The sequence below is a fragment of the Cygnus olor genome, chromosome 1, assembly GCF_009769625.2.
Source record: "Cygnus olor isolate bCygOlo1 chromosome 1, bCygOlo1.pri.v2, whole genome shotgun sequence".
Classification (NCBI taxonomy): Eukaryota; Metazoa; Chordata; class Aves; order Anseriformes; family Anatidae; genus Cygnus; species Cygnus olor.
In genome coordinates, this window is record NC_049169.1 from 111,187,618 (window position 1) to 111,200,849 (window position 13,232).

The 13,232-nt window shown below is 39.9% G+C and overlaps 2 protein-coding genes across 2 annotated transcripts in view; both read right to left on the reverse strand.

Annotated features, from left to right (window-relative positions):
• Positions 1-8,979, reverse strand: CFAP298 (cilia and flagella associated protein 298). Its single transcript, XM_040577083.1, has 7 exons — positions 8,595-8,979; positions 7,610-7,777; positions 5,647-5,714; positions 3,307-3,465; positions 2,665-2,796; positions 520-615; positions 1-419 (listed from the first exon to the last, which is right to left on the reverse strand). The coding sequence occupies exons 1-7, from the start codon at positions 8,731-8,733 to the stop codon at positions 309-311; spliced, it is 873 nt and encodes a 290-aa protein (XP_040433017.1). The 5' UTR covers positions 8,734-8,979; the 3' UTR covers positions 1-308.
• Positions 8,980-9,033: 54 nt separating this feature from the next.
• The window catches only part of SYNJ1 (synaptojanin 1), a 63,920-nt gene continuing 59,721 nt past the window's right edge, over positions 9,034-13,232 (reverse strand). Inside the window, 1 exon segment of the mRNA XM_040577073.1 lies at positions 9,034-12,140. Within this exon segment, the coding sequence (XP_040433007.1) occupies positions 11,289-12,140 (852 nt within the window). The 3' untranslated portion in view covers positions 9,034-11,288.

Consider the following 13,232-nt stretch of genomic DNA (forward strand, 5'->3'; position numbering starts at 1 on the left):
CAAAATCCAAGTACACATTTATTAGATATATTCTCTCTGAAATAGGTTAATATTTCAATATTCAAATTACAAGTTTCTAATAGAACAATCAACACGAACAGGATTGATTCCAATCTTTGCAGAGACAAGTGCTGCTACCGTTGCATAGAAATGTAAACATTTATCGAAAACCTAAGGCTGAAAGAGGCATCTGCTATGGAAGAGACAACTTCAGCTTTTCTCAGAAGAATCTAACACGCAACACCCCTCTTAGCAAACAAGCGTATCAACCAAACAGCAGAAAGAGGCAAAAAGGTGTTTGTAGAGCTTCATCTTGGCCCCCACTTGATGTCTTTTACACCATGGAATTGCCTTTTCAAAGCATGGCTGTCTGCCCACTCAGCATTTAGAAATGAGTCGTCGTCGTCCTCTTCTAGTTTCTGTGAAGAGAACGGAGAGGTGAAGGCAGCAGCAGTGAATGCAACCCGCGCTCGGTGTCTACTGCAGCGTAGCTCACGTAGAGCTAAAAGACACCGCTACCTTAAGCTCCTCCTGCTTTTTGTAGTAATACAGCATCATCTGTTTTTGCTCTTCATGACTAATCAGAGGTTCACGCCCTGGAGCTCCTTGTCCTTTCTGAAAGGGAAACCACAAATTTAGTTCACAATGGCATTTGTGATACAAAAAAGAACAGGAGAAACTGCTATGCAAAGATAGCAGAATCTTTCTTCAGACAGTAAGATTTCTCATGTTCAACAAGGTCCTCAGGGCCGGAAAATAAACATTAAGGAACTCCTGCTGCGTTCAGGTGAGACTTATTCTTTCATCTTGGCATCTTAATCACACTGTCAATTTTATGAACATCAATGGAAGCTGCAAACAAGGTTACTGACTCTGTTTTACTTAAACTTCTGCCCTAAAAAACATGAGAAATCTCTCAGCTTTCAGGCCATTCCAAATGTCTCAGGAGGGGCCCATCCACCTTTAGTTTCCCTGCTAACACAGACTCAAGATGGCTTATGACTTGGTAAAGCAGGGAAGGAAGATACTTACAAAACACTACAAATAAAATAAATTCTACTTGTTACTACAAATATTTTTTTCCAGGCAACTGTCCTCATGGAAGAAGTGATGCACGCAGCAGAAAATAGCTGATGACAGCTATCGGCAACAATAGCAAACAGAAGAGTTTAAATGGAGATGGCGAATCCTTTCTGGAACAAAAAGGGTCTGGCATGGTTTAAATTAGCTCTCCAACCCAAGAATGCGGGCATCCACTGTCAGATAAGAAAACCACCGTACTACTTTGCATTCTCTGAAGAGGTCCAGCAACTAATTAAACAGTAAGACAACTTTCCCAGGAGCCTGTCCTTCAATGGCTGTTGAGTTGTCACACCATTTTTCAGCCACCCTGACAGAAAAGAGAAAGCAGTTCTGGGCTTCTAAATTACAAACATGTAAGTCACTTATCTTCGAAGAGTTCTATTACAGACACCTGCAGACGATAAGATCTGCCATAGCCATTTTGCTTTTCAAGGCAGAGAAGCTCTGACTGCCAGGGAAGTGAAAAGCAGCACCAGAATAATTCTGACCTATGGATTAGTACCCTCTCCGAGGCATTTGACATTCACAAATGCATCCTCTGAATGTGGTGCTATACACACACAAACAGGCTAAGCATGCTCTGACAAAGTTCTGAAAGTGCACTGAAAGCACAAACGTTCTTCCCTGAAGTATGGCCTTCTCACCTGAGGCGAACAGAACTGCACAGGTAGTTGGTCACTTTGTCCAGAAAATAACGACCAGCCCCAATAACTCGGTACTTAATTCTCACACTGTAAGAACAGTGCAACAGATGCCAGTACACACTTAACCACGGGCTTTTACTATAAACTGCGGAGCAGCAGGAGACCTTTGCCTCTTTTTTGCTCACTGCTCCAGAGCAGAGCTATGTTCACAAGCCTCATGTGCTTCGCCACACCTGACTGGAAAGTCTCATTTCTTTTAAGAAGTTCAGCCGCGAGCTTTAGGTGAGCTGCAGCTGACAGCACAGCTGGGTGGTGCAGGCACAACAGCTTGTCTTTCCTTCTAGCACTCAGCAAGTTGAAATTGAAGACTTCAGGAGAGCTCAAATTTGGGCTCTTTCACAACCTGCGTCCTCAAAAGAGACACAAGTCCACATTCCCAAGGCAACTGAGGCAGTTTGAAGACCTGCCATCAAGAAACTGAGGGCCCCCAGAGTCAGGAAGTTACCGAGTTGCAGAAACCCTCTTTCAAAGAAAGACTTCGAAGGCGATGAGGGGCATCCACACCACATATAACTGTGTGTACTGAATGAATGGGTCTGTCCAGTGCTCCACACAGAGATGGAACTGAGAGCGAGTTGGTTTTGTGTGTGTGATTTTCAGCTTTTCAGGTTACGTTTAATCTAGTTTTAAGTAGCTCTTTGGTGTATTCTTATAAAGCAGGTAATAGCAACTACAGTAATTCCTTTGCCTATCAGCTAAATACTAAGAAGTACTTAGGATAAAATAAACTAAAAGCTCAAAATAGATTGAGTAGTTTTAAGACACTTAAACTGGACCTAATCTAATCCATTTTATATGCCTAATACCATTTATCTTCGACAAAGAATTAGACTGCCAAGGATAAACAACATGTAAAAAATCTTCCCGTGACACTTACTTTCTGTATCTTTACAATGATGGTTGTTTTCTCATTTTTGCCTACATAGTCAGAAAGCAACTTGGTTTCTTTCAACTCTTTTCCTGCCCACCATAATTGTGCTTCAGATTCTTCTATAACTTCAAGTCCAGCCTGTGACAAATAAACAAACAAGGTGAAGAGCATGTGGGAGAATTTACTGGGGTGCTGTTTTTATTTTTTTTGCCTTTTTTTTTTTGTCAAAAATGAATTATTTTCTTTCCCCCGGAAAATCTTTTTGGAATTAAGTGCAATTCAGCTGATTTTACACTACACACCTGTTTCACTGCTCTCTTCACAGTAATGTGCAGCATCTTGGTCTATATTCCATTCGGTTTTGATCTAACAGCAACACTTTGGGCATTAAATTCTCAATACTGACCACAAGCTATTTAAATTGGGTCTCACACTTACCTGAACTCAGCTTTGTACGTAACATTTTAAATATACTTCATTCATTTTATTTCTAGGTAAGCTATTGGTGTGCTTTTTGTAAAGTGTCAGACAAAAATATTAAACAAAATATCTCAGGTACATGAAAACAAGCAACCTTCACTGATAAAGTGGAAACCAGCACAAATTTAGCCCAGACACTACATATAATACAAAAACATTACTGCATACGTGAGTCCCCGCCAAGTCTTCTTTATCTTCCAGCTCCATCCTCACTGGATCATGTGGAGGCAATCCCATTGGATATACAATCATCACAGCCCCTCGGAGCTGGTCCAGTGCATCTTTCACCATCTCCATATTAACACACACGTTGGCCTGAACTTGTTTCTGAAATACAGGCAGGGATCATTAATAAGTTACATTCTATAGAGAACTGTAAAATAGCTACATATATATATATATATATATATATGGAGATTTTACATATACATATGTGTGCGTGCATGAAAAATACTTTGTTTTGTAGTCACTTTAAAGGTTCATTGCTGGGATATTTGAGCAAACCTAACCATCAAAAATAAGAGGAGTGCAAGTTTTCTCATTGGAGTATTGATTTCCATGCGCATCACTAGCACCCTCTCTGCTTACCTTGCTTACAATGGCAAAAAATAAGAGATCTCAAACATCCACTGAACTGTGCAGGAGGCATTTAGTAACAAACGTCTGTGGAATATAGGCATTCAGATAATACATATCACTGCAGAAACTCGATGTGAAGGCTAAGCACTTGTGATTCACAAACAAGATTAAAACAGTAGAATTAAAGTGTGGGCTAGAGAAAGGGTCTAAAACCTGAGGCTTGAGTAAAAAACAGAGCACAGGAGCAAAGGAGTAAAGTTTGGCATGGTTCAGGCAGAGATCTGTAAGATCAAATACCTGAGATCATTCCAAACCCAACTGCAACAGACAGAGGGAAAAACAAACAGAAAACAAAATAAGATGCATCTGGAAGAGAAGAACTGAATTTTTTGCTTAAGGATTTAAATGTTCCAGGTTTATTAAAAAAATAGAGTAAGAGAATGCTGCCTCCTTGTGGATATTATTAAACTAGTTAACTGGCAAGTACAATTGGTTTCTCAGCCTCAGATTATTAACTTTTTCTCCTTTTTTGTTTTTTGAATATACAAACATATTTATTTTCATCACTATGAAGTGATGAACCTGCCAAAATACTTCACAAACTATCTTTTAACTTAATTCACCAGTGAATGACAGTAATTCCTGGAGTAAGAAAGTATTCAGTGCAGTAATTTTGCAATTTCTTATTGTAAATGATGACAAGGTAGATAGTTGGAAGTTCCACCCAGGAAGAACTGCAGAGCGGAGATGAGATCTGCAGATTTTTTTTCCCTCTCAAGACGTAAAGCCAAATATTATTGGTTTCCTAGACATTTGAAAATAGAGTTGATCAGTTGTAATCCAAGAGAAAGTGTCCACCCAGAGGAAATCTTTAAAGTAAAGCAAAGGCTTTAACTTAAACATCTCTCATTTCGTATGGATTTTGTTATGACTTGAAACAGTTTGGCTGAAACCCTCCCTAAATTCAGGACAGGTTTGCTGCAACTCAGCACACTAGAGGCACTGTCAAGCAACACAGTAGCTCCTCTGCTTGCCTCCAACAGATCCACGAGGCCGTTGGGAACACTGAGCTGCTCACTCCAGGTGACTGATATGACACCATTATCAGCAGCGGGACTGTCAAGAAGGCCAATTTAAGTGCACAGGCAACGTTAAAGAATTATTAACTTTATCTATATGTGTAACTGGTTTAAAGCTGTTTTCAAGTGCCACACCTGCTAATTCCCAGATTATGGGGGTGGGGAGAAGAAAATGGCCTGCAAACATTCACAAAAAACAATCTGATAATAAATATGATTTAATTAGTGCTTCAAAGTCATATGAAAGCTCAGACACTATACAGAATATCTCAGTATTTGGTAAAGGGAAGGTGAATAACTGAGTCTGTAGTCCCATCGGGGCATACCCTCTCGCTTATCTTTACGCACACAAACTCATTGAGACCTAGCTTGCATCCAAGTACTTGTAAAACCAGGGCCTAATCTAAGAGATTAAAACATATTTTTCAATTAATTATATGTAGAGCCAAATGACTACGTTAATGAGCAAAAGGTATTTTATTCCAGAAACATCACAGAATGAAGTTAATTTTTCACCAGAAAACATGACAAGCATCCACCTAAAGAATGCATCAATAGCAAATTAAGAGCATGTGGATAAAATTAAATGCAATTTAATCATTCATGTGGTCCAGGCTGCCAGCATTCACTTGGTGTTTAATATCTGATTCCTTAACTTGTTGAACCAGCTTGCCAAAAGCCATTAGGAAAATCATTAACAGAAATGTCCGTTTCTGTCAGATTATTCACATCACCGCAGGATATTATTCAAAAATCGTTAGCCCTTGCACTGAAAAAGGCCCATTTTTAATTAAGCCGTGCAACAACACAGCACCTATTAAGACAGTTCACCCTACTTCAGAAAACTTACCTTAGAGATTAATGCCTTGGCTTCCTCTATTGTCTTTTTTATTACTTGCTGCATTTTTTCATTTGGAGCTAAAAATAAGAGATACGTACTTAATAATTTATATTTACCATATACAACCAAACTAAACAAGAGCAAAACAAGAAACGCAACCAACCACCACCACCACCACCAACAACCCACAACAAGAAAAGGACCTGCCCTAGTTATTTTCTACTGTAAGCAAATGAGACATTGTTAAAGCACAAAGCAAGATATATATATATACACTACTAAATTGTAGTCTATTTACCACGTAGATAGGTCATTGTCACACTTCTTAGTAACTTGAAAAACAAACCAGCATCTCTCACGGGAGAGTCAAACTTACATTTCCATAACGACATTTGGCTGGTACAGGAAACTTCACTTGAGACAAAAATACTGAGTAAAAACCAACAGCCATAATCTCATACTCACCCCAACCTAAAGCATGACTCTTTCCCATGCTGTACCTATAACTGTTGTGGGCTCTACAAGCAGATGTGCTTTAATCGGGAACAACAGCTTGGAGTTTTCTGATTTTTTTTTTCTAATTAAAACTTCATCCTAATAGTAAATGCAGTTTTGCAAATACAATGTATGTTTCATACCATAATTACGTATTTTAACTGTTATAAAACCCCTCTCCTCAAAGCAAAACACAATTAAATCATACTCATTTCCAGCTGAGTATAAATGCATCATTTAGTTGTATCTAATTTGGCCCACATTTGCACACTGTTCAGTATTATAGCTTTGTTGATATAAAAAAGCTGTCTACCTGCTAACACATAAATGCCCAACTATGACTACAAGTAAGAGCGGTACTACCCTTATGCTAGATTTGCTTGTAAATTTTTAGTATAAGGCCTGACACTGCTCACAACCATGCCAAACTCTGAAGCAAAATGCCCCAAGGTGTGCAAGAGAGACTTGACCACTTGTGAGAACACAGGCAGGAGGGAAAACATTTAGGTATATTGTAAGCTCTTAATGAAGCTCAGCACGAGCTTAAGCTTGATTGGACAGTGTGTTGCATTAGAAGAATTATTTTCCCCAAAACAAAACATTTAGAATAAGCTGCTTGTGTATGCCACGTTAAGGCTAAATTATTCCAAGATTCCTCCGTAACTGAACTGCCTGTAATCAGCATCTAAAGGGCTGCCGGCCTGGCAGGGGCTGTTGTGGCGTCGGGGTAACAATAAAGCAGCCAGCTCGAAGATGGTCACAGCCAGCCCTCGTGCCCCTGGCCCTGAGGTGGCAAGAGAGCAGTGCTCGATGCTTGTACCAGGTGCGAAGGCAACAGCACAATTTGCAGAAAGAAAAAGAGATGAGTGAGTTCAGTAAGCCTGAGTCGCAGTGAATACGAGAACTGAGAGATACTAGAAGAACAACCTAACCTATTAACTCAAAGCACCTTGGAGACTCTGGAGAAAAACAATACACAAGTATGCATTTACAAACGGGGAGAATAAATTGAAACAAAATAGTTACTCTCCGTTCTGGCAACTACTTGCTTATTTTGGGAGTTTAACTTTGCAACTGTAATGCTTGGAAGTAAATAGCACCTGTGCCAAAGAGATACAACACCATTTAGGCTTTTAAATCAACGTTACACTAGGTCCTAATCCAGGATTTATGTAAGTAACTGATCGTGTAGCTGATTTATTGTGAAAAAAGGCTCTAAATAGCTACTTACATAACAAATCTACAACTGCCTTTAATATAGTCTGTTCATAGGATGATCATTGTAATTAGCAAAGAAACATTAGATGGCTAACAGGCTGCCTGATATCAAATGCATACTAAGTATTGACTTAGTTTTCTCTTCTTCCAGGACAGTGAGGTAAAAATTAAGCTCAGAATCATGGTTTTCATGTTCTTCATGATATCACAGATTATTTATGCTTACAGGGAAAGAAGCAAACATCTGGGCTCTATTTACCATGTCCATTTCTTCGTCCAATTTCATCCTTCTTGAAGACACTCCCACCACTTGGTATGCACTTTTCTGCCCACTCATCCTTTAACTTCAGTTCTTCAATTTGCTCTTCCGTCAGTCCTTGCATATTAAGCGGCAAGTAAACACCATGCTCTGCCAGCTCCTCCATCTCTTTAAAGCATTTAGAGCACAAGGTTAGAAATGTGTGTTACTGAGAACACAGCATTTAGAAACACCCTTTTGGATTATGTACATGCAGAAAACCTTACTGCTAGGCTTCAGTTTTTAAAGAACTAAGTATACGAAAATAATAATACGTATATATTTATATAAATACATTGTATATATATAAATACGTGTTAAATATAGATATATATTATAAATATGTATACACACACAGTAATTACATTAAAATTCACGTTCTTCACATATACATGAAACAGTAACAAGTGAAACAAGGCTAGGTATGCAAACCTAGATGATACCAGATGATCTTGAAGGTCTTTTCCAACCTTAATGATTCTGTGATTCTCTACTTGCTGGCTGTGAACTTTTTCTTACAGGTATTTCACGAGTCAGCCTTAGCTGACTGCATATTCCTTTTTCCAAATACTTTTGGGAAAGCAACTTCTTTCAGAAGGGGAAAACGTTTTACTGTTACACAGCAGTAAATCTCTTCACACTTGGGAAAATAAGCCGCCTCTGTCTTTGGTACTGGACCAGAACCATGGGGTCTGACTGTCTCCCGGTGTGAACCAAGAAACAAACACAAGTCTCTGCAATCGTTTCTGCCCGATCTAGAGACGCCAGCTCGCAGCAGGCCAAGGTGTTTACCCAGCGGGGTAGCCACTGGTGACCGCCGCCTCCTAGCTGCAGCTCCCTCACCCTCCGCCCTGCCCTGCCCTGCCCTGCCCTGCGGCCCCCGACCCGCAGCCGACAGCCGCCGCTCTCTCTCACAGCGGCAGGAAGGCGGGATAGCGGCCGGTACCTGAGCACAGCCGCTGCACCTTCAGCCTCCCGTTGTAGATGCGGGCGACGAGGGGCGCCAGCTCGGCCAGGCGGGCGCCGCAGGCCGCCTCCAGCAGGAACTGGCTCTCGTCGCCGCGCTTAACGTGCAGCCGCACCATGGCGGCACCCGGCGGCCCCTCACGGCCGCGGCCCCTCACGGCCGGACCGGCGGCGGCCCCTCACGGAGACGGCCCCGGCGCCGCTCTGCGCATGGCCGTCGCCGTTGGCTGTGGCCGTTATGGCGGTCGGGGCGGGGGGAGACAAAATGGCGCCGCCCCCGAGGCGCCTCCTCAGCCGCGTTTCCCCTCAGTCTGGTCCCCGCCGCCCTCCCAAGGAGGGCGAGGGCGATCCCCGCCTCAGGGCAGGGGCTGCACCTGTAAGTGGCTATGTTACAAAGAGAGAGAAGGGTAAGTTGGTAAGGGCAGGTATGTTTATTTTGTTAACGCAACACCGCCTTCCACAGGGTATATACGGCATGGTGTACGCCACTGAGTTTCAATACTGCGGTTCTGTAAAGTATACAGCCATAAATATCGTGTGTCACAAGCAAGAAAACTGTTACATTTAACAGAGCAATTTACCACAGGGAACACAGGAGTCATGAGAAGGTGTTGAGCATCTCTATGCTGAATCCTTAGTCGTCTCACATCTTCTGCTAGTAATTTGTTTCGTTAATACACGTTACGGTGGTTAGCTATATTTACACACACACTCTAGTTTTGGAGCAGTTCTTGTGATCTCTGCAGTATGTTGCTGTCAGTCTCCGTAATCCTGTATAGTGCAGAGGTGCTGTATACCAGGTACAGTTTAGTTTTTAATCACTGTAATTAAATATTCAACAAAGAACATATTTATCACGTAACTCCCACTAGGAAAAAGTTTCCCCCCAAAGTTGTTTTGCTAATGTAAGAATATACCAAAACACCAATCACACAGATGTTTATAGCAACAGTGTAAAACAAGGTAATCCACATACTGAAGCACAAAGATTAGAGTACCACGGCTGTTTAAAATGTGCAAGTACTGTTTAATGAGCTGAACAGAAAAAAGCACAATATAAAACTCACGATAGTCACTTCTCTACCCAGCTGCAGCTCATGGCCAACCAGACAGTGTGAAAGGAAGAGTGGATTATTTTATAAATAATGTTTTGATAGCGTTTGAGAATTTTAAAAAAGTATTGTCGTTCTGTATTTTACTACTATAACGCTAGTATGTTGAGTTTCAGTCAGTGGTTCTGCAGAACCAGTACAGTTTGTTTGCAAGTAAGCCAATGAGCGTAGGCAGGCAGTTGCAGTCCCCCAAGAGATGACAACATCGTGACACGTTCAGCTTTTGGTGAAAGCACACACATCTGCATATGGAAGTTATGTCCCAGGACACTGCAAATTGTAAGGAAATCAGTAATTTTAAATTTCCTCAAGATAATAAAATACTACATTTTATGTAATTTCATGTGAGCTTTAGAAAACATAAAAGCACGGAGTTGTATTTTTATAAAATAATATGTAAAACTGCCTTTTGCTAGCCTCAAAGCAGCACCACACACAGGATGGTCACCGTCTCTGGGGAACAAAGGGTCACATATTTAGTATAACTGCAAAAGCGACTGAATGATAACATTCATCTCAGAGAACTGCTGTTCTCTTTTCTTTGAAGGCGAGATTTTTGACAAATGCAGCAGTAAGTATAGTAGACAGGAAGGATGGTGGGAGGACAGCCCAAACATGTAAGGTGACTTTCTCCTCTGATGTTGCACTATGACTGCTGACTCTTTCACCCGGGGCCTTCTATAGGACAAGAAAGCCCTTCCAACATGTGAAAGAAGACGGTGGGACAAGCTAATGGTAATATGTTGTCTGTAACTGGTAAAAGACTGCTTTATATATATATCAAGATTCAAGGGGATTTTTTTCCAGAGGTTGAGGGAAAACTTATGTCAATTGTTTCCAATTTGTGGGGGGAAAAAAAAGTATATTTAAAATAGTAATGAATAAGTGGATGATATGGAACAATTACTCTGAACTAATGCTAGTCAATATATGTGACAATAATATTTAACAGCTGAAATGTACTGACACAGAAAATTGAAGTCAAGTAGTGAATATATTAATACACAAAACATTGTTTGTATTTTGAAATTAAACTATTTCTGTTGTGCCTCAAATTCAAATATAAGCCTTACAAATCTCCATAGCCTCTGTTATAAATTAAACAACTTCTAAACAATACTTGTCAACATTCAAATCTCAATAAACTTTGGCAGCTCTTTGGTAAATACTTATAAATATCAATTAACAAAACAGTAAAAAGGGAGTGGGAAGGCTACCAGCAGGGAGCCTCTTTTGAAATTCCACAAAGGGGAACAGAAATGAGAGCTCCCTAAGCAAAAACTATTTCCAAGGTTGGTATATTTTATTGAGATTAGTAGCTCATCCTTCTTTTTCTGTCTATTCAAATACTATTACATTGGGATTTTAATAAGTTTCAGACAATTTTTTGTGCTCTACCATATATACATATTCAAAATTTATACACAAATCATAGTGGCTGCTTATGAGTAAAGTTTCAGTGCATTTGACAATTAATTATTGCACACAGAATAATCTCAAATGCCCAATTATTCTACTGGATAAATCTAGCAACAAATATATCCTCTTATATTTTTGAACACCTATCTTTCTGTAAAATCTTGCGTTGGTGACACCTTAGGTGCCGAAGAAGTGAAAGGATCTGCAGGGGATCTGTTGCTGGTTATTCTTGATGGTATAGGAGGTGCAGGTGGTCTTCTTGCTGGCATTGTATAGAAGCAATCAGTAGAACTTTTATTCCAGTCAATATCAAAGTTAAAGTCTGAACCAATAAAAGTATTTTGTTCAGTGCCCAGCAAATCTGGAGATCCAGCTGACTTCCTGGAACTGATTCGCTTAAAATCTGGAACACTTTTAGATGGCTTTAGCTTTACACTGAAATTCTCCTCCTCCTCAAACGTTACCCATCCTTTTGGCTGTACATTTTTTACCATGAGAGAGTTACTTCGCAAGCAAAAACTGTTTTCAGATGCATCAACAGAAAATACAGGCTTGCTCGTATTACGACTGGGGGGATTTAGGGAAGGGAAAGGATTGCAAGCAGCACGTCCTTCCAGTAAATGTGAAGTTAATTCAGATTCTTGGGTTTCTGTTCTAAATGGGTTTCCAGCATTAACGGTTCTTTCAGTGAATGGATTTGTGCAGTTCAGTCCAGTAACAAATGGATTTGGAGAGCTGCGCATATGTTCCTGGGATGCGTTAAAGGTTGGAGTAGGAGGCATTGCTGGCATGCAATTTACAGTATTCAAAATATCATAATTTCTTTGTGTTGCAGAAGGTAACTGCATCAACTCCTTTTGGTTTGAAGTTGGAACAGCTGATGTTCGAACAGATGTCTGCATCTTTGATACAAGCAGCTTAAATGACAGATCTTCAAAAGGGTCACTATTTAACTGTGTTTCGAGTTGAGTGCCGTAGGTTCCATTTGTTTTAATCTGGAAAGAAAACAAAGTGCTTAGTAAGTCACGTGGCTGTCTGTTTTTAATATTACTAACTCCCCATTTCTCAGTTCTATGAGAACAAAAGAAGCTCTTGATATTAAATGAAAACTTCAATTTGGTTACAGTTATTTTACAACAAGTCCATCATGCAAGTTGCTTCTTTTCTGGAAGACAATAACCCTCAGCCTCTTCTCTGAAGTAAAGCTTACTGGCTGTTAAACCCAAGTCCCCTCTCGTCCCCACCCCACCCATGCCATCAGTTCATGCAACTCAGAATCCTGGCCAAAAGCACTAAAACACAAAAGGCATTGTATCAGAAAATCTTTGAGAAGCTTGGGCAATTACGCTATATTCTAAACAAGTGATAACCCAGCACAGACGTGAAATGAAAAGCTCTAGGTCTCACTGTTGGAAAGGTTCTAACACTGATGTTACAAGCAATATTTAAGCATCACAATGAAAGGGAAAATTAGTGTTATTAGTATATGCACATTAGGCATTTCTGTAGGCTTCTCTGGTGTTTCTTGATATGCGAACCTAAAATCAACAGCTTTGTAGGGAGGAGGAAGGACTTTCTTTTAAAAGACACATTATTATTTTAGAAAGGCAAGTTATCATCATTTAGAATAAGACTAAATGGAAAAGCCAGTTTTGTCCGTGCAACTTCTTAAAACCAAAATATTCCTGGTTTTATAAATTTCTTCAAACAACAATGTAACTTTTATACCTTGTTACAACTGTCCAGAAAAGGTAGAATATTATCTACAGTTTGTTCAAGTCATGACACTGACAGAACAAAGTTTGGAGTTCCACCTTACTAAGCAAAAGCAAAGCAATTAAGCTTCTGAGAATTCAAATTTCACAAACAACTTTTGTCATTTTAACACATTGTTTTAAAATACTCAAACATTTATACCTTTAGCATGAAAATTGCTAACTAATGTTTTATTGAAGTAGGATGCTAGCTAAAATTATCAACTAAAATACAATATTATAATAGCCTAACCTCAGCCTTGTTGTTTTTATTGCATTTATTGTCCATAGTCTGAAGCATGTCTCCACACATCCACTTACCAAGGAGCTATG